Source organism: Rhipicephalus microplus, chromosome 3, assembly GCF_043290135.1.
Source record: "Rhipicephalus microplus isolate Deutch F79 chromosome 3, USDA_Rmic, whole genome shotgun sequence".
In the NCBI taxonomy this organism is placed as follows: Eukaryota; Metazoa; Arthropoda; class Arachnida; order Ixodida; family Ixodidae; genus Rhipicephalus; species Rhipicephalus microplus.
In genome coordinates this window covers 136,215,584-136,235,091 of record NC_134702.1, presented here as the reverse complement: position 1 = coordinate 136,235,091, position 19,508 = coordinate 136,215,584, and the positions used below count along the sequence as shown (strand labels likewise).

At 45.0% G+C, this 19,508-nt stretch overlaps 1 protein-coding gene across 3 annotated transcripts in view; it reads left to right on the top strand.

The window, feature by feature from the left end:
• The window catches only part of LOC119171335 (uncharacterized), a 63,984-nt gene extending 45,448 nt beyond the window's left edge, over positions 1–18,536 (top strand). For all 3 annotated transcript variants that reach the window (XM_037422205.2, XM_075890301.1, XM_037422207.2), the window contains exons 2-4: positions 7,798–7,856; positions 9,081–9,176; positions 17,946–18,536. In XM_037422205.2, coding sequence (XP_037278102.2) covers positions 7,798–7,856; positions 9,081–9,176; positions 17,946–18,332 — 542 coding nt within the window. In that variant the 3' untranslated portion in view covers positions 18,333–18,536. The remainder of the gene's footprint in view (positions 1–7,797; positions 7,857–9,080; positions 9,177–17,945) is intronic.
• The last annotated feature ends 972 nt before the right edge of the window (positions 18,537–19,508 follow it).

Sequence of the window (19,508 nt, the reverse complement as noted above, 5' to 3'; positions counted from 1 at the left end):
AGAGTAAGGCCATAGTTGTAGGCGATGTTTGCTAACCTGCGTCCTCTTGCATTTGTCCGCGTACTTCCCCATGCGTGATTGTGCGCATTGAAATCACCTATGAAGACCCATGGTTCAGGACACCCTCTCAAATTATCCACTAATCTCGTGGAATCGAGATTATTCGACGGCAATATATAAACGCCTATGAGAGTACACATGAGTTTGTTCTTTTTCACAGTGATACAGGCATGCTGATTGTCATCGTGAGGTGCAATTGGTTGCACAACATACGTCAGTTCACGACGAACAAAGACGATGATTTTGCTGCACGCACCGTTCGTTGAAGACATGACGGCTTCGTACCCCGACAGTCTTATTCATTTCGACAAATTGGGTTCACAAATGACGATGATTGGAAACACGTTGGTAAACACAAACTGACGAAAATCTGAAAGGCGTGATTTTAGTCCTCTGGCGTTCCATTGGATGACGAATGCAGCCTTGACTTCTTTACAAAATGATGAGGTGTGAGTAGCCATCTTCCTAGTTGAGAGATTCAAGCACTGGGCTTAGGGCGTCCAATAATCCAAGTGCACTTCAAGCAGATGGTGTCTTCATGCCGACTAATATCGCTCGGATGGCTTCTACGAGGGAACGCAGCACCGAGATCACTTGACGATCAGTTTTAGGCAAATCTTCCATGGCTGGAGATGGCTCTGGTGTGGCCACAACCTGCAAAGGTTCCTTGGCAGAAGAGCGCGTCGGGAGCGTGGGCCATTCCTCCAGAGAAGGAGGCTTCTCTGTTTCTTTCGTAGAAGTGGTGGGCCCTTTCGTGGCGCTACTGAATGGAACCGCTGAAGAGTGGGAAGTAGCGTCTCGGGAATGTGCCTTCGTTGGACACTTTCAATGATGCCGATGTCGACGCCAACGCCGGACTACTTCGGCTGCCTCCCTGTGTGACGAGTTGTCTCGGGCCATTTGTCTGAGAACCGCGCGCTCCTTTTGGATTCGAGGACAGTGTTTCGACTAGGCAGCATGAGGACCGCTGCAGTTGGTGCACTTCAGAGTAGTCGCCCGACAGGCGTCTTCAGCATGAGGTTCAGCGCAGCGGGGACACAGTCGTAAGTTGGGGCATACGCCCTTGACGTGTGCTAGCCTGAAGCACTGATGACATTGAAGTGGCTTTTAGATGAATGGTCGAACTGAATGTCGGAAATGTCCAACTGTAACGTGGGACGGTATGCAATCTCCCTTGAAAAACTCTTTTACGCAGCACGTATTTCCAAGGCGCCGACTTGTATAATGACTGCTCCCTCGTTTGCAGGCTTGATGAGGGTAGACAAGTCAGCAATAGGAATGACAATGTCGACGTCTTAAATTACACCGACATATGATTTATCATTCACCGGGATAAATGGGCGCATTTTAATGCCGCCTAGTTCAGTCATTTGCTGCAGCTGTCCTAGCGCACTCACATCGTGCACGTCTATGGTGAGAATGTTCTTCTTTGGGTTTACTCGTACGTCCTTAATTTGATGAGGCACCGCGAAATCGAGAGCAACGGGAAGGGCTCGCCTGTTCAGAAGCCGTAGGTTGCTTGGTGGCACTTTGGGCATTGTCGTGATCCCACCGCTGATCACCAGTTGTTGCGATCCCGGGGTGCTGTGGTAGCGTGGTGTAGCTTCGGGTTGAGGAAACGACCGCTTACAAGATGGGGATACGAAAAACAAACAAGGTTTATGGCACTAATTACAAACATTTACAGCATGAGGTTAAGAGTTCACAAACCACGAGCGTGGTGGTTAAACCTTTTCTTGGTTCAGAGCCTTCACAAACTACGAACGTGGTGGTTGAACCTTTACTTGGTTCAGAGCCTTCACAAACTACGAACGTGGTGGTTGAACCTTTACTTGGTTCAGAGCGACGTCCTGCACTCTGCGGCGCCGTTATAAGTCCTCTCGGGCTCCTCCTTCTTCAGTGGAACACCAATCACATACACACACAACAGGTGAGGGGTACGAGCAGGCACGGCGCACGTGAACAGCCAATTTCGAGTCAAGATCACTGCACTTAAAGGTGGCGCCAGAGAGTCTCTTGCTCGTCGTGTATGTCGCTGGTCGAGGGGTTCCAAGCTTCGGACAGCAGACATCAAACGGTCCGCCAAACGGTCCGCTCAATTAGCAGGGCACTTTGTGGCGGCGGTCGCCGTTTCTACAAAGGAAGACGCTGTCTTTGTTGTCCCCTCTGGAACGGCTTACCGCTTCGTGGCGACGTGACGTCTCATCCGCCGGCTAGCAGGGACAATGCCTGGCGGGCATAGGCATTCGGCGAGCCGGCTACTTGTTTGAAGATTAAAAGAGCGCCGCTCCCCCGTCATTTCTGGACGCTGGTTCCGAGAAAACTGGGTTCTAGGCGTGGGAACGCTGCCCGGCCACGCTTCTCAGCGACAGCATGGCGCCTACTGATGCCGGTCATAACAGCTTCCCCCTCGACAGATGAGTCACGGAGGGCAGCAGTCAACACTGCTGCTCGCAGGGACGACGAAAAGGTCAGTAGTTGAATGCCAGGAACTGGCCTTCGCTTGTGGCATGGTCCGGGTGATTGCCGAATCTTCGACACTGTTTCTGGATTGACGCTCGACCACATGCACAAGCAAGTACTCGGCCCCCTTCGAACAACCAAGCCAAAAGAGGGATGGCAAACCAAGTTTCTTTACTAGCTTTAACAAAAAGCTCACACTCAAAACTCTCAGGATTCACTTGTGCTGAGAAATCAAACGTGCTATCTTAAACCTTCTCATAATAAGATGCACGACAAAAAAAAACTAAAATATCAATTTTGATATATAAAGAGCACCCCAGAATGGTTTAGAAAGAGCGACGGAGCACGCCAGCGTTTCCATTCAATTTGCCCTTTTCCTAATGCCAAAATGATATTTTCGAAGAATCAAGCTCCGCCTCACAAGGCGACTGTTCTTCGATGTCATGGTTTGCAGCCAAGGGGACAATGGCCTGTATCTACTTTAAATTTAGCCCTCCCCTGAGATAACACTGCCACTGATGAATGCTCTACACAATGCAGGCGCACTCCTTTCCTGAAGCGCAGTACGTTATCTCACGAGAGCCCAAACTCTGGCTCAAGTAGAACGCATCATACTCGTTGCCACTGTCGTCGAGACATATAACGGCAGACTCTTTCTTTTTGTCGCTGACTACTTACACGGCCCTGTCCTGCTGAGAGCATCAGTCAGGAACTCGGATTCAGTGAGCGCTAATTTTGTCCGAACGTCCGTCTTTGTTTACGGCCGCCCGTAATTGTCTACCACTGAGACATAAAGTTCACCAGCCTCCCAAAATCTTAAACTACACTGTGACCTAACGGTCTACCTCAACGTTTAGGGAAAGCTTGATAATCGGCTCATGATCACTAGATCAATCATTCTTCAAAGAAGACAATGACAAAAAATGTAACAAACACTGCCTTCTAGCAGGTTTGTTCAGTTAGTTACCTGTCTTTGCTAACGCATTTGATTGAAAAAACCACTGAGTTCTTCTGAGCATTTTCAATTACTCTCAGTTCTACAGCGTTGCAAAAATTCATGGCACTACTAACCAAAAGCTTAATCCTTAACAATTTGTTTAAATTCTTTCAAACGTTACGTTGTAACACAACGTGTACAACACAAAAATAATGCTAAGTGCAATACTCATCAAAAGCACCTCACAATAATGCACAAGTTTTATGCTAAAATCGTGCCCCAATGGCTCTCAATTCTCATAACGCGCAACGACAACTGCACTGTGTTGCGCCAAACTTAACCATTTTACGAAATCATCTGGTCTATGTTAATATCTTCTTCCTTAAATGCCAATTCACGCCACATCCACATGACAGTAAAGGCATACGATATTAAACTAAACCTTTGAAACACTAAAAAAAAACAGAACAATTTTTTTTGTTTTTACCTTCTCGGTATATTCGTACAAATGATTAATGGACTTCAATTTTCAGCCTTTAGTTCGGCGGTTTTCCCTTTCAAAAATTTACACCGCTTTACATTACTTACAAAATTAAAAGGCTCAAATCTGCATTTCCAATGCAAAACTGAGTAACAATATTTGACACGCCTGTGCAAAAGTTACTCGAACTGACCGTTCCCCCTTTTCTCATGGTTCCTTTATTCGTACACGATGGGGTCGCGGTCCCGGCGGTTTTCGAGCACGCCAGAAGCTACAAAATGCACAAACTCTAAGCCGTGCACTGCCGTCATACCTCATTTTCCACTTCTTCCTGTTCCCCTCAGGAATGTGAAAAGGACGCCAGAAACAGGGTGGAGACAGGGGACATTGTCTCTTTGTGCTCGCCCCGACGCGGTTTTTAGCCACTCTGTGCTTTCGACTTTGATCCTTCAGGCAAGGCCGCTTTCCCGAAGTTGTCGAACGCAACCGCGCTTTTCGTTGGGGTAACGCACCTCGTTTCCCCCCTCTACACCTGGCTTGCCGCTTGTACCTCTCGGAACGCCACCATGGACGTTTCCTGGAACGGATTAACGGCCTACCCTCTCGTCTTTCTTGCGACTGAGTGGGGCCTGACCTAGGCTTGCACAGTGACGAACGCTTCTGCTTCTTTCTTTTTCGGCGATGTTTTCTTGCCTCCTTTCTCTCGATGCCATCATCATGTCGCGTCGGGAACTGAGTGGTTGGGAAGCTTGTTGGAGCTAGTGCTACATTTTCCCCCACGCTCAAACATTTTATACTCGGTGTCACGACGGACTGCCGGGCCAAATTATCTTTGTTAATGCTGATGAAACCATTAACTGGGCCCTCTCCGATGGCATCGCTGCACTCCTGAAGCTTCGCGTTCTTGCAATCATTAGCCACTGCACTAACCATATCTACATGTGAAAATTTCGAGACGTCCTCTCGAGGCATGGGGATGGTTTCCAGCTCCTTACTGAGCCCATTAGGGCTGCTGGCACACACCTCATCCCCGCAAGGACCGTCTTTTGATACTGTCTCTACCTCGAGACTGGCCAAGGGCTCGTTCTCGACATGCTCTAGATTGACGCCTTCGAGAATTCGCGGGCCCTTTTCTGCCGCAATCTGTGTTTCTAGCGCTTCATGACGCGCCACAACTTCCAGCGCTTTGTGACGCGCCTCACTTTCAGACTCCGGTCTGATTCTTTCTTTATTTTGGCTAACAGAAGTTCCGAATCTTCTGATTAGCTCTGATTTAACAACTTCGTAGTTGTTCGCGTGCTGCTCACTGAGTCGCGCAACAACATCCGCTGCCTCGCAGGGCAGAACCGTGCGTAGCTTCTGAGACCAGGTGTCTCGCTCACACTTAAGTTGACTACACTTTCGTTCAAAGAGTCTAAGATACAGGCCCATATCCCATGATACCTCATATGGCTGCATGTACCTAGACATCTCGAACTCTGCCTCATTTTCGAGTACTCCTTGCTGGCGTCCCAACCTCATACTCAACTCATAGTCTTGTTTGAAAAACTTTAGCTTGAGGCTTTCTCTTTCGTCTTCACTCTTTCCTTCCATCTGAGCTGCTCTTAGTTTTCTTTCGATGATGAGGTCCCATTCTTCACTTAGTTCCTCATCATCAGCCCCCAAATCATTAATCGCTTGAATGATTATGGGTTTTCGTGCCAAACCCTTTGTATCGATCCCCAATTCCTCACACAACAGCAACAAGTCTGACTTCTGCAGCTCCCGTAAGTCCATGATCGTACTGAGTGCTCGCTACTTCCAAAATAACTTTCCGAAACGGCGAAACTGAGTCTTTCGGCAAAGTTAACTACCAGTTCTAAAATTTAACCCTCTTTTAGAACCTGGTTCACTCAAAGGAAAAGCCAAGCACTCACCCATACGTGATCCATGTCTCGAGCCAACTGCTTCTCTTGGGCCGACTGTTGTTGTCACTTGTAGCTTCGAATCCGACAGCTGCCAACCAGTTGTCGTAACTCGGGGTTCTGAGTCGTATCCCACCGCTGCCACCAGTTGTCGTGATCCCACCGCTGATCACCAGTTGTTGCGATCCCGGGGTGCTGTGGTAGCGTGGTGTAGCTTCGGGTTGAGGAAACGACCGCTTACAAGATGGGGATACGAAAAACAAACAAGGTTTATGGCACTAATTACAAACATTTACAGCATGAGGTTAAGAGTTCACAAACCACGAGCGTGGTGGTTAAACCTTTTCTTGGTTCAGAGCCTTCACAAACTACGAACGTGGTGGTTGAACCTTTACTTGGTTCAGAGCCTTCACAAACTACGAACGTGGTGGTTGAACCTTTACTTGGTTCAGAGCGACGTCCTGCACTCTGCGGCGCCGTTATAAGTCCTCTCGGGCTCCTCCTTCTTCAGTGGAACACCAATCACATACACACACAACAGGTGAGGGGTACGAGCAGGCACGGCGCACGTGAACAGCCAATTTCGAGTCAAGATCACTGCACTTAAAGGTGGCGCCAGAGAGTCTCTTGCTCGTCGTGTATGTCGCTGGTCGAGGGGTTCCAAGCTTCGGACAGCAGACATCAAACGGTCCGCCAAACGGTCCGCTCAATTAGCAGGGCACTTTGTGGCGGCGGTCGCCGTTTCTACAAAGGAAGACGCTGTCTTTGTTGTCCCCTCTGGAACGGCTTACCGCTTCGTGGCGACGTGACGTCTCATCCGCCGGCTAGCAGGGACAATGCCTGGCGGGCATAGGCATTCGGCGAGCCGGCTACTTGTTTGAAGATTAAAAGAGCGCCGCTCCCCCGTCATTTCTGGACGCTGGTTCCGAGAAAACTGGGTTCTAGGCGTGGGAACGCTGCCCGGCCACGCTTCTCAGCGACAGCATGGCGCCTACTGATGCCGGTCATAACAGCATGAAGATGATGACGTGCGGCCAGCGCGCAGGCCTTGACTGCACAGTCGCTGTGCTTGCAAGAGCTGATGCTGCTGTATTCGCCGTCCTTCTCTTACCGCGGACAGGTATAAATCTGTCATCGGATGTGTCGTCTTCCGACATACAGTAGAGATCGGTGTCCTCAGTGTCACTGCGAGAGCCAGTTCGCTTCCTTGTGGTTGACGGGTGTGAGGACCTGTGACCAGGCGGGCCTCTGGCATGCTCCACGGCCATCACCGGAAGAAGGGGAGGCGAGGCACCTCAAAAGACCGATGATTTCACTAAAAAAATACAGAACACAGAAACAAGCGTTCTTCTAAAGAGACACATCTTCTTCTCCGCATACGCTGAGTGTCTGCTGTAACTATGATAACCTAACTTACCATATTCACTGGTCTCTCACTACCATTTTGTCAAATCAGATGAATATCTCCGCCTATAATGCTGCTTTTTGAAGATATTAGGGTGTCGTTTTACTGCATAATCACGCAATGGGTAACTTTATTTCTGTATTTTTATTCTTTCATTTCGCCCTGCGTTGTTAGTTTTGGAGCCTTTTGGTTTCGTTTGTTTTGCTGAAAACATATCAATTCATATAATGCTGCATGCACGTCCAGCAGAATTCGTACTGTTAAATGAGACGATGGCTTATTTCTTCAGCCACTGTGTGGCTTGTAAATATTATAACATTTCAGCGTGCAAAACGAAATTTTACACCATGTTTGAATGAAGAATTGGAACATGGCATCAGAGATTATTTTCGCTCAGTGCTTACTAGCCAACGGAAACTATGTGCCTTGAATGCCAGACAGTTCAAATTATTTGCCTTGATCGATGTTGTCATGCACCAAAGTACCCATATGTTTAGCGTGCCAAGGTCACGCTAAGTTGTTCAAAGTTTTTTGTTATTTTATTTAGGAGAGCAAGATGGAGATCCAGAAGAGGGCAAATGCACCCGAGCTTTTCCACTACCACGGGTGAGGGCGAAATTATTTTTGAAGATTGACAACTAATAGGCTTACTTGAAAAAATTGGCGTTATATTTCAACATTGAAAATTTAGTAATACTATATTTTCTGTATGATCCAAAAAGATGAGTGAGGCGTACATATAAAACTTATCAACTAATTAAACTAGCTAAACTACAGTAACAAATCACGTAAGCGAAAAATGAATCTTCAATCATTTCAATACTGACCCAGCAAGCTTCGAATAACCTTATTTAGCGATACAAATATTTAGTAAAACCGGAATCAGAATTGTTATCAAAGAATATGTATCATCGACATATGTATCACAATAAATTTCATCCCACTTACTTGTATAACGTGCTCATAATGACAATACAGAAGAGCAAAGAAAAAGCGCCTGAATTAAAGTAAGTAGAATTCTCGTTTCTCAAAAGATGTACCGAGTACCGAGGCCGACCCAGCAACCTGTATCTGAACCACTCAAAGCAGTCATGTATTATATATATATATATATATGAATAAAAAGAAGACACACGTCGAAAAACGGAAAGGTTTCTTTAAGTTTCGGCCGTGGGACCAGTCTTCGTCAGACCGGCCTTCGTCCCACGGCCGAAACGTAAAGAAACCTTTCCGTTTTTCGACGTGTGTCTTCTTTTTATTCATACTATTTACCGGCGTTCAAGAATTTATTCGCTGCAATTATATATATATATATAGATATAATTATATATATATATATATATATATATATATATATATATATATATATATATATATATATATATATATATATATATATATATATATATATATATATATATATATATATATATATATATATATATATATATATATGGGATATGGCACAACGGGAGCGTTGTCAACAAAGATAAATATATTTATTTCCCAACTGTTTCGGGAGGGGTCCTCCCTTTATCAGGAGATGAGTTAGCCTTATCTCATCCCCTGATGGAGGACCCTTCCCGAAACTGTTGGGAAATAAATATATTTATCCTTGTTGACAACGCTCCCGTTGTGCCATATTTTATACCTTCACGAAGACTAACTGGCTGATTAAATGATTACCCCCACTATATAAATATATATATATATATATATATATATATATATATATATATATATATATATATATATATGCGAAGTGTGTTTTTGTGTGTTGTGTGTGCGAATGAATAACGGTACCTATATAATATTTCTCTGTGCGCCCAGCTGCAGAAGCAGAATTCCTACCGGGTGAAATGCAGATATCTGTGTCGAGGGTGGCCACGGCGCTTTCAGGCCGAGCCTGATGGAATTACTTGTGGGGTGAGTCTGAGGTTTGTGTTAAGCGTACTGTTTGTTAGGGGCGCAAGAAGCAGAATACGAATAAAACATGAGTAAGGCAGTAGAGAAATAGAGAGAAAGCAAAAAGAAAAAGACACATGGAAGTTAACAAGACGAGCGTCCTGTTTAAAACCTTGCACTGAGCATAAGAGAACTATAATTAAAAAAAGAAAAGGAGAGGGAGAGAAGGAGAGTACTGCACGTAAAAAGAAGTACAGTCCATCCGCGTTCACGTGGCGGGAAAATCGGCGTTGGAATGATTTTTTTCGTTCCGAATTCGTAGCGTTGTTTTCCGGTAGTTCATGGGCCAAAGCGAGTGAATTTTAGGGAGGTTTTGCCGCTTTTGCTCCCTTCGAGGCGAAGTGTGTCCGCCATTTAACAGTGCCAAAGCCCAAGAAAAATGGGGCATCCTGGACAGTTTTCAATGTGTAATTTTGGCAGCCAACAGAACCTACCCAGAGCTGTGCTAAGATGGACGAGGGAACGTTTTGCGTTATCGCCCAATTTATTTTCTTGCAACACATTGTCGATGGCATCTTGTATAACTCCTTTAAACCCTTGAGTGTGATCATAATCTAAGTGCCTATAAAAACTAAATGGTTAAACAGTCTGTCCATTCAATCATATAATCACTTTTGCTCAAAATTACAGCGGCACCGCTTTTCTCGGCTGACTTTATAACAATATTGAAGTGTTTAGACAGTCCAAGTGACGCAATAGCTTTCCTTTCTTTTAATGAAGTAATAAACTTTAACGACTCTTGCTTTTCGAAGGTTTTGAGGGCAGCGCGTTGTACAGTATCAGTATACATGTCTACATATTGGTCAAGTTGAGCTGAAGGGCACATGTGAGGAATCAGCAGGACGTCCAAATATGACATAGAAAGCTTCAAGAAAAGGTAATGCTTTAAAATTTAGCACACATTGCCCACAGAATACGAGAGCAGCGGCTACATTTCTGATCAACTTCAAATTTTAATAAAATACTTCTAATATCATTTGTAGGCAGCCAAACACATAACTAATTTTGACAACGTTGCTAAGTCTCAAGGACACATTAGCTAATTTAAGCCATGGGCAGCAAAGGCAGTCCAAACAAGCTACACGCTAGAACACAATCTTGATTTCTTATTTATTTTAACGACCATATAGTTTGGAGCCCTTTCGCAGACTTGCAAATAAATAAGGTGGGAACATTTTATTTTCAAAATTCTCGAAAATTAAGTACTATTTGGAGACCTTAGCTACAGTTTCGTCCAACATTTTCTTCCACTCTCGAACAAAAACGGAATCCTCTTAACAAGTTTTGCGTGATTCTTGTTAGGTTTACTGAAACAGCCAGCTTTTCAGCGCAAACAAAATTAACGGCAGCTTGCCAGCAGGAGTGTCCTAAAATTAATTGTTATTGTGCGTTATTCATACATTTAGAACAATGTATAGAACTCCTCAGATACTTTCCTCACTGCTACGCTTTACTTGTTACGTCGCTTTCTGCCGGCTAAGAAAAATAGCCCCCATGGGACCGAATGTATTGTGAACACTGTTGTAATGACGCAACTGCAGAACCGTTATATTCAAGACACGTCACGAAGTCCGCCCCTCGCCGGCCGAGTGAGCATAAAATAAAGCGGCCATGTTTCCTTTTAAATAAGCTTGGTATACCTTGACCGCATCATTACCCGTGTGTGTGCCGCAAGAGACACGCATAAGAATTTTCGGCTGCCCCGAACAGAAACATAGCGTGCGAAATTCGTGTTTCAAACCTAGCATGCATGTCGTATTCGATTTTGCACTTCTTTGTAGCACTACTGACTGCAAGACTTTCAAGGTTGACGTGTTTCGCTGATGCATTGTGTATTGGCTTGGGCTCATCGTCATCTGTCTGAGGCATGGCCGGAGGAGGTTGCCCAGTTCGCGGTTAGACTCATCACGCTGGACCGAGTTGCCTGTGCTCAGCTTTCAGGGCCGAAGCACCTTAGAGTATAGACGAGAGCACGCCTATCTTGAACTCAGGCGCTTTCAGTGGTATACCCTCGCTCCCAGAGACGCCATAGTTTGTTTCCAACTGCCAAGACGCACCTCGCTAGTATGGCAAGCAGTGGCTCTGGAAGTTTAAAAAGCTAAAACGCGCTTGTTAACGCTGCGCCTGCATGTAAAATGTCATCTGGGTACCACTGCGCTGCCATCTGATGCGACAACAACCAACGCAAGAAGAAGGGATTGCTAAGCACTGCCTGTGACGTTCACAGCGCATCGTGGGAATTGTGCCGATGCGGTGTTTTGCGATTGCACAAATTTCCGTCCACAATAAAAAAGGCTGAGCTTCACCGCCTTAAGGTGCACTATGCAGGAAAAACTACGAGCCCTGTAAAGTGTACGAGTAAGTATATTCAAGCGTGACTCCAGCTGTTTCACAATAAAGCAGCGATTTGCGGGCAGTATGCCTGCAGTATAATGCACAAAACTATTGCCGTACTCTTCCGCAGGCCGCATATCGAAAACAGTATATACGTATTACGACTCATGCGTGGATGCACGCACCGCGAATGTTTAGTACAACCGTAGTTGTCTACTATCGCGATGAGTGAACGGTGCGGAAAGTATGACTTTTGACCCAGTCGAACTGCGACATACCTTGACTGTCACTATAGGCCAATCACCATGTGCTTTCAGCCGGCGTCACCGTAGCATTTTAAAATCATGTTCTGACAGGCTCTTTTTCACCGCGCGTACGTGTGTTCCGAGTGCCCGGCAGGACTGGGAATCGATACACATGCGGTGCATAAGCGTAAATTGGAACCAGATTCTAGCGCTTCGTTGACGCCGGCTTACAGCACAAAATCTGCTGCCTTGTTACAGCAAAGGCACGCTGCAGTTCGACTGGACGAAAGCAACGCTTTCCGCTGGTCGCGTTTTCTTCAATTACAATAGTACGTACCTGATGGAGCTGCTTCCGTAGTCGGCAATGCACGTGCTGCAGACATTTCAGGCTGTCGAGAAGGGTGTCCTCGACGTTTCACATGACATCAGCATAAAATTCTAGCACAGGAAGAGCGCGAAACATGCTTACAGCCGGACTCAATATGTGAAGTTTCGCATTTGATTTGCAGAGCGTCTGCTTCCCTGGCAGTTGAGAGTGTTGCTTCGATGCGATGGCAACAGACGATGTCAAGGGCTTTTCATTGTGGCAGCAGGCCTGAGCTCGCTGTGTTCTGGTGTATAGGCTTGTCTGACGTTGTGCGTGTTCCATGGCACGGTTACAATGGTGACGGTGATGACGATGCAATATACGAAATTTAGGCTGGGGTTACATTGGGTGATGATGCTGATGATGATAAAAAAAGCATGCTCCAGAGCACACATTCTCTTTCGGTCATGGATGAAAACAAACGTAAGCATGCTTTCTGCTGCCAAAAGTAACGCCGACGCATACAAGCTACTTCGGAGACGAGAGCTCGCAAAGTAGCGGCAATCCGGCGACGCTGACAACAACCTGCTACTCCGGAGGTAGCAATGTGGCATGCAGTGGCTCAAATTCTACGCAGACACCAAGCTACCACGGAGAGTATAGCTATAGGGAAGCAGCGGAAAAACAGCAACCCCGATAAAAAGCAGCCGCCCTAAAGTTGAGGGCAGAAGCAGTGGCTCTACAGCTAAAACACCATGCTTATACTCTACACACGTGTTGTCACTCCCTTACATGCGCTACTTGGCAATGTCATTTTTGATTTGTGGTAAAAAACAATTCTTAATGCCACTCCTCATGACTCTCTTTGTAGAGATGCGTGGATTTTTCCACTCCTACAACTGTTTATGCCAAAAGAACCGCACAGCTTTATTACATATCTGTATGGCATCGTTCTCCGATTCGTGATCATGTACTTCGGCTAGATGGTGACTGAGTGGGCCAATGCGTGTACTAGAGAAGAAAATGAGGGGTTGGTGTAGCAGCGGTAATTTTCTTCGACGATTGCTTTCGGGGATAGTGACACTTTCGTGAAGCATTCAACCAAGCATGGTGAGCCATGTTGGTACAGGACTAGATTCAAACGCATCCAGTGGCAATCGATTGAAGGCGTGCTTAAAGGTAATCACTTACCAGGTACTGATTCATAGACACTGCATTTATCAAGAGTACGACACTACAGGTGCGCGAAAATTTTCTCCTCCTGCTCAGGCATGAGTAAGTGCACCAGCTAAGTTTGATCGCTGTGTACAAGAGTATGCACTGAACTAAAACTGTGCCCTACAAAATACTTCTTTTCCTCCGTGTCCTTTACAGTAGTATACTTCTCTGAGAAGTCGGTGCAGTTGTTCCGGGCACTGTCACTCGCCTAAGCCGATAGCTGCCGCCCTTGTTTCCACACTTCGCAGCCCGGATATGCGTCTATTCATTGAACCAAGCACCGGGGCAGGCACGGGCTCCCTTTTTTTAAACCACGCAGGGAGGCCATGAAACCCATCACTGCGCAAAACATGGTTCTCTTTATATTATCAATTATTTCTTGCACGATCTCGAAATTCAACCAGCCAGGATTTCTGAGGCAGAGTCCTCACCTAATTAGAAATGTTCAAAAACGGTTCACTGGAGCCTTCAAATCATTTTTCTGGTCATGAAGCGGAGGCACGGGGCGGCGCTGCGTTCTCTCTGGGGGCATCGGGCAGACGGCGTCCGCATACTGTGGAATCACGATAAGTGACATCCGGTAAGAGCAAAGAAATTTGTATTTCTCTAGCTCATGCCTCGAGCCTTGCGGTTATATTTTGCCGAGGCCGGTTAGACGCGCACGGCATTCAGTCACATTCCCTGTTTTGCTAGTCAGTCACGCGACAAAGTTTTCAAAAACTTCGTGAATTTAAAAGTATACCCACGACTACACTGCATGTACCACGACCACTAGTGTGCTGAACACACACTTTAGTTTGGCGCGAAGTGCGAACACACTTTGTAGTCTGGTGCGAAACGCCACATGCTGCATTTCGCACCAGTCACTTTACCCAGACTCCATCGCGTCTGCATCTCTTCTTGATGAAGGGACGCTGAGTGTGCCCGAGCGTGCATGTTTAAAGCCGACATTGCTCTAATTTACGCCTCATCGTAGCCCGGCAAACCTCTGCGTCACCAACTTCAGCCACCGAAGCCTTATCATAGCTGGATCCCGCGAATGTGGTGTCGGAATATATGAAGCAAAAATATCTTATATTCCTAAATGTCACTATATGGAACTCTGGTGCTAGTGTCTATGGAAGCTGCAACGAATGGGGCTTCAGCATGTATAGGAATTAGGAGTTGTATACAAATTTGCCGAGTCCTCGTACTTTACGATCCTTTTGACTTCTAGGGGCTTGAAGCTGCTTTGTGACGCAACAACAATCAGCAATAGTTTATTAGTTCACTTCACCACTTCGATGTTTTAGGCTCAGCAATTTGAATCGGGTCAAGGTGTTCAAAAGGACTTGTTGTTTTCTTCGAAACAAAACCGAAACCAGCAACAAAACAAAACCACAAGTGTGATCCGCCATCCGCTGTTTCGAAAACTAGGAATATCCGTTTATTACCCATCATTCTCATGGTCGCGGAATGGTCGCAGTACCAGAGTCCCCTCTAGTTTTTTTCAGGCATTTATGAAACTTAGCTCTTGATGAGGAAACGTTGCCGCCCGCGATCCTATGCTGTGACGCGATTTCTAAGGAGCGTTAGGGGGAGATACCATGACATTGGTGCTGAGAGAGCGTGAGAGGGAAAGGTGAAAGCTGGCGCCATTTCTCGGCATAGATGAGTGGACACGTGTAGGAGCCAATAAAGATTTTCGCCCTAATATGTGAGGGCAAATGCAAGGGCGGCATTTGCACACGCTGCTGTTTAGCAGACCTGATCTTTGTCAACTTCATACCTATCGAACTTGCCATAACGACACATCTCTGCATGACTAACATAAAGAACAGGTGACAATAAGAAAATTGTGAATCGCTTGTCATACCATGATCAATATCAAGTTCATCGTGCATTAGGCGCAAACTTGCTAAGTCCAAATATACAAAATTTGGCATTGCACGACGGGCTTGTGAGACGAAAGTAAATAACAAACTCTGATGTGAAAATCGCGAGAATATTGTCATAAAACACATAAATTGCATGGTTCACTCATGGCACGCTCGCGGCTAGTTTGCTAGCTTTATATATACAAAATTTGATTTTACATGACGTGACAACATGAGGACGATAAATGACAGAAGTTGAAACAGAAATCACGAATCCGGAGCGCACGTCGTCTACCACCAGACCACAACTCGTACTAAAGCAAAAAATCATGACATCAATATTATGGTCATCATGATACATCCCTTGCTCATTGTGTGCTTGTGGCCAGTTCGATAACTTCATATACACCACATTTGGCATTGCTTGACGTCACCATATGAGCAGCATAAACGACAAGTGGCCGCATGAAAATCGTATGTCGTGTAAGATTGATTTGCATGCCACGTCCATGGTGCGCTTGCGGCTATTTCATTAAGGGATATATAAATAGAATTTGGTATTGCGTGATAGGTCTGAATAACGAAATCAATGAACAATATGAGGCACCAATGGTACGAACAAATGACGAACCATGCAATGTACAAAATGATTTACATACCATGTTCATGCTGCGCTTGCGGCCTATTCGCTACCGTGATATAGGTACTAAAATAAATTTAGAATTTGGTGAAAAGTCTTTATCAATGAAATAAATGAATTTCGATCAAATAAAAGTAAACAATTTGGCTGTGACAGGTTGGCCGCATTCAATTAGCGTGTGGCGACCATCTTGCCGTGCAGGGACCATTGTGGTACCAGTACTAGGTCAGACCTGAAGTCGCTAGGGGCCTTAGTCAGACCCGGCTTGCACGCATTACGCGCTTGTGTGACTCTTGTTTCAATGAAGAGGAAGCCACTAGAACGACCAGCAAAGTGTTACGTGTAATTGTTTTCGAAAGAAAGCAAACAAACAAACAGCAAGGTAGATAGCTTTAGAGTACGACTGACTCGGACTTCAACGGCCATAATAATGTTCACCCAAATAAACAGGTTCACCCAAATAAACACGTTTATTTTTTAGCCTGTGTGCCTCAGCATCCCCACATTTCTGGTGGAAGTGCTGGGTACACATCTCCTCCAAGGCAATACACATATGTCATGTTCAACATTGCCCTGCCGCTGTGGTCTAGTGGCTAAGATACTCGGCTGGTCACCGAATCGAATCCCGGCTTTGGCGGCTGCGTTGTCGATGGATGTGAAAATGCTGTAGACCCGTGTGCTCCTATTTGGGTGCACGTTAAAAAACCCCAGAAAATCGAAACTTCCGGAGCCCTCCACTACGTCATCTCTCATAATCATATGGTGGTTTTGGGACCTTGAATTCCACACATCAATCAATGAAATCTCATAGCGCTCATGGTGCTCTCACGTCTGTTTCCCAAGTGGGCTTTGGTATTGTGTGACTAATCTTTATAGCTGACATAGGTGACCAGTCCTAACATGTAAATCATGACAACTGCGTCTTGTACAATAGTATTGACTAGCCAGTGCATGACACGCTCGCGGCTCTCTCGCTATCTTGATATGCGCCAATATTGGCATTGTGTGACGTGGCCGTATGATATTAGATGACAGGTGTAACAGGAATTCTTGATATGCACAAAATCTACGGCGTATATGACATGTCATGCTCATGGTGCACTCGCGGCCGTGTCAGTAGCTTACTATGCACCGAAATTCATAATGTGTGATGAGGTTGTATGAAAACCTGAATGGCAGGTCCTAACACGTAATTGATGAAGTGCTCGTTGTGTACAGTATAATTTATTTTTTGCTGGCTGCTTCGTGTTAGACCGAATGCAACAATGCGTGGAATTTCTCAGGTTTTAATGCTGCTTGTGGTAAGCTTGAGATCTCTTTTGATCTTTCTACATGTAGACTGTACGCATGCTTTGGAAAATTGCGCCTCCTATTGCTCTCAAAGGTGTAGTTGAAGGCCGTCTTTGAAGTTAAGAATCAGAATTACAAAAAATTTATTTCACATCAAACAAAGGGACAACTACTTTCTACATACATACAAAAGGAGGTGCCGTGGTTATATGTTGACTTTGTGCGTCCTGTGTGTAACAAGATGGTGAATCATACAAACCAATCGGCTTACGAACAACCGATCTCGATTAACAAAGTTATCCTAGACATCAAGGAAACTAGTCGCAATATAGCGTTCTTAAAAGGCATTTAACAAGAAAATAAATATGGACTAGTCAATGAGAGTAACAAGGACAGCGATCGTCTGAAAAGTGGCGGGTAGCGCTGTTCAAAAGAAACCACCTTCTATAATTTCATTATCTCTTCTAAACTTAAACTACCTTTGCTTACTACGCAGTAAGTTTGTTCATTTTGTGCATTCAAAATTTTTAAACATTGCCCTGGTGCCCGGTTATGCTTAGACAAACTTTATGTATTGTGAAATAATGCCTTTTTATAGAAAGAATTTCTCATTAGACTAGTCTTCAATTGGTTTGACTTTGTTGACCTCTTCGTAGATCAAAAACGTAATCAAAAGTTTCTGAAACATCTTTGTGCCCATGCAAGTTCGCCTGTTTATGTTTACCACGCTGTAAAACTTTAGATCGGAGTTCCTATAAGAAAGCACCTTACGAAGTCATCTTTTTTTTATGAACTGCACTAACAAAAAAGCTTTTAGCAATTTTCTTTTCTTTATTGTAGGTCTTCGGAGGTTTTTCTAACAGACGTTACTGCAGTGGCGGAAAGTGTGTAAGACGTAAGTCGGTACAAGGAACTACTACTGATGGAGGTCTCCCCGGCATTTCATCTACAACCAGCACCCGGACGCCACCGCAAATTGATACGAGTGGTGAAACCAACAACAATGCCGGCCTCTCGCCTACAACCCAGATGCCTCCAGAAGTTGATACAATTGATGAAACAAACAACTATTCCGGCACTTCACCTACAACTAGCACCCTGACGCCTCCGCGAATTGATACAAGTGGTGACACAAACAACAATGCCGGCACTTCACCGACAATCGGGACGCCTCCACAAGTAGATACAATTGATGAAACCAACAACAGTTCCAGCACTTTGCCTTGAAGCAGATCCCGGATGACTTCACGAATTGATGCAATTGAATGAACTAGTAATAATACCATCACCTCCGGTGACGCTACAATCAAGGAGTCTAATTACCCGCAGTCTTAAAAACGGGCATCTACAGAAGAAAATGGTGGCTCAGTCTACTAAACCTGCATTCGAGCCACACAGATGGAGCAAAATAAAATTATTTTTCATTCTCAACTTTCTATTGTGAGAGTTCTGTATGCGTTAACAGCTTTCCACAGCTTTACGAATGGATCCGCTAAACATGATTTTCTCGCAACAACATATGTCTGCCGCGGTGTTGTAGCGGGTACAGTGTTCGGGTACTGATACTACGGTCACATCTCCAATCCCGGCCAGGGCTATCGCATTTCAAAGGGGACAGAATGCTGGTGGTTAAACTTCTGTGTGATATTAGTTCAAGCTGAAGTACTCCAGGTTGTAAAAAGTTCCGGACACATCTGCTACGGCGTGCTAATAAATTATATCTTTATTATTGTACGTAAAACCAAGGTATTATTATTTTTACGCGAAACCGAAAGACACAGAAAAAAAGCTTTGATGACAAGCGTTCGCTTAAAGTCCAATCAAAGTTTTATTAGAGGTTGAAAAGAATTGGCCCTGTATTTGCGTGCTTGGCTGCAAGTGTCGTCGTAAGGCGATAGTGTGGTACACAGCACTTGATCGGAAGAACTTATGTGGACCAGTTCTCTGTAGGCATCGTCACATTCTTTTGTCCAGCAATAGGGAATTTTCTTCTGAGTCAATCTTGTAACGCAGTGACTTTTCAAAGCATTATCTTGAATGAAAGCTCTGAAATAGCCCGTGAATCCTAGAAATACACGAGGCGAGTGTATATAATACAGCTTTGCAAGATTTGTAGTATGAGTTACCTCCTTTTCTTTCGTGTACTTCGTTGTTTCATCAATGACTCTTGTTGATACTACTCTTGTTTTATCAATGACTGTGTTGAACCTCGGGGTCGGACAAATTATCTACAGAATATGGCTATTCATCACTCTTTAGTCCATGCGGAGGCACTAAGTACCACCTTCTTTTCTAACACTGAGCAATGGTGATGGCAGAGGCAATGGTAACACTAATGATTGAAATATTTTGGCATCTAACATATTTTAAAGTTTTTCTTTGAGCCATGGTTTCTTCACTCGC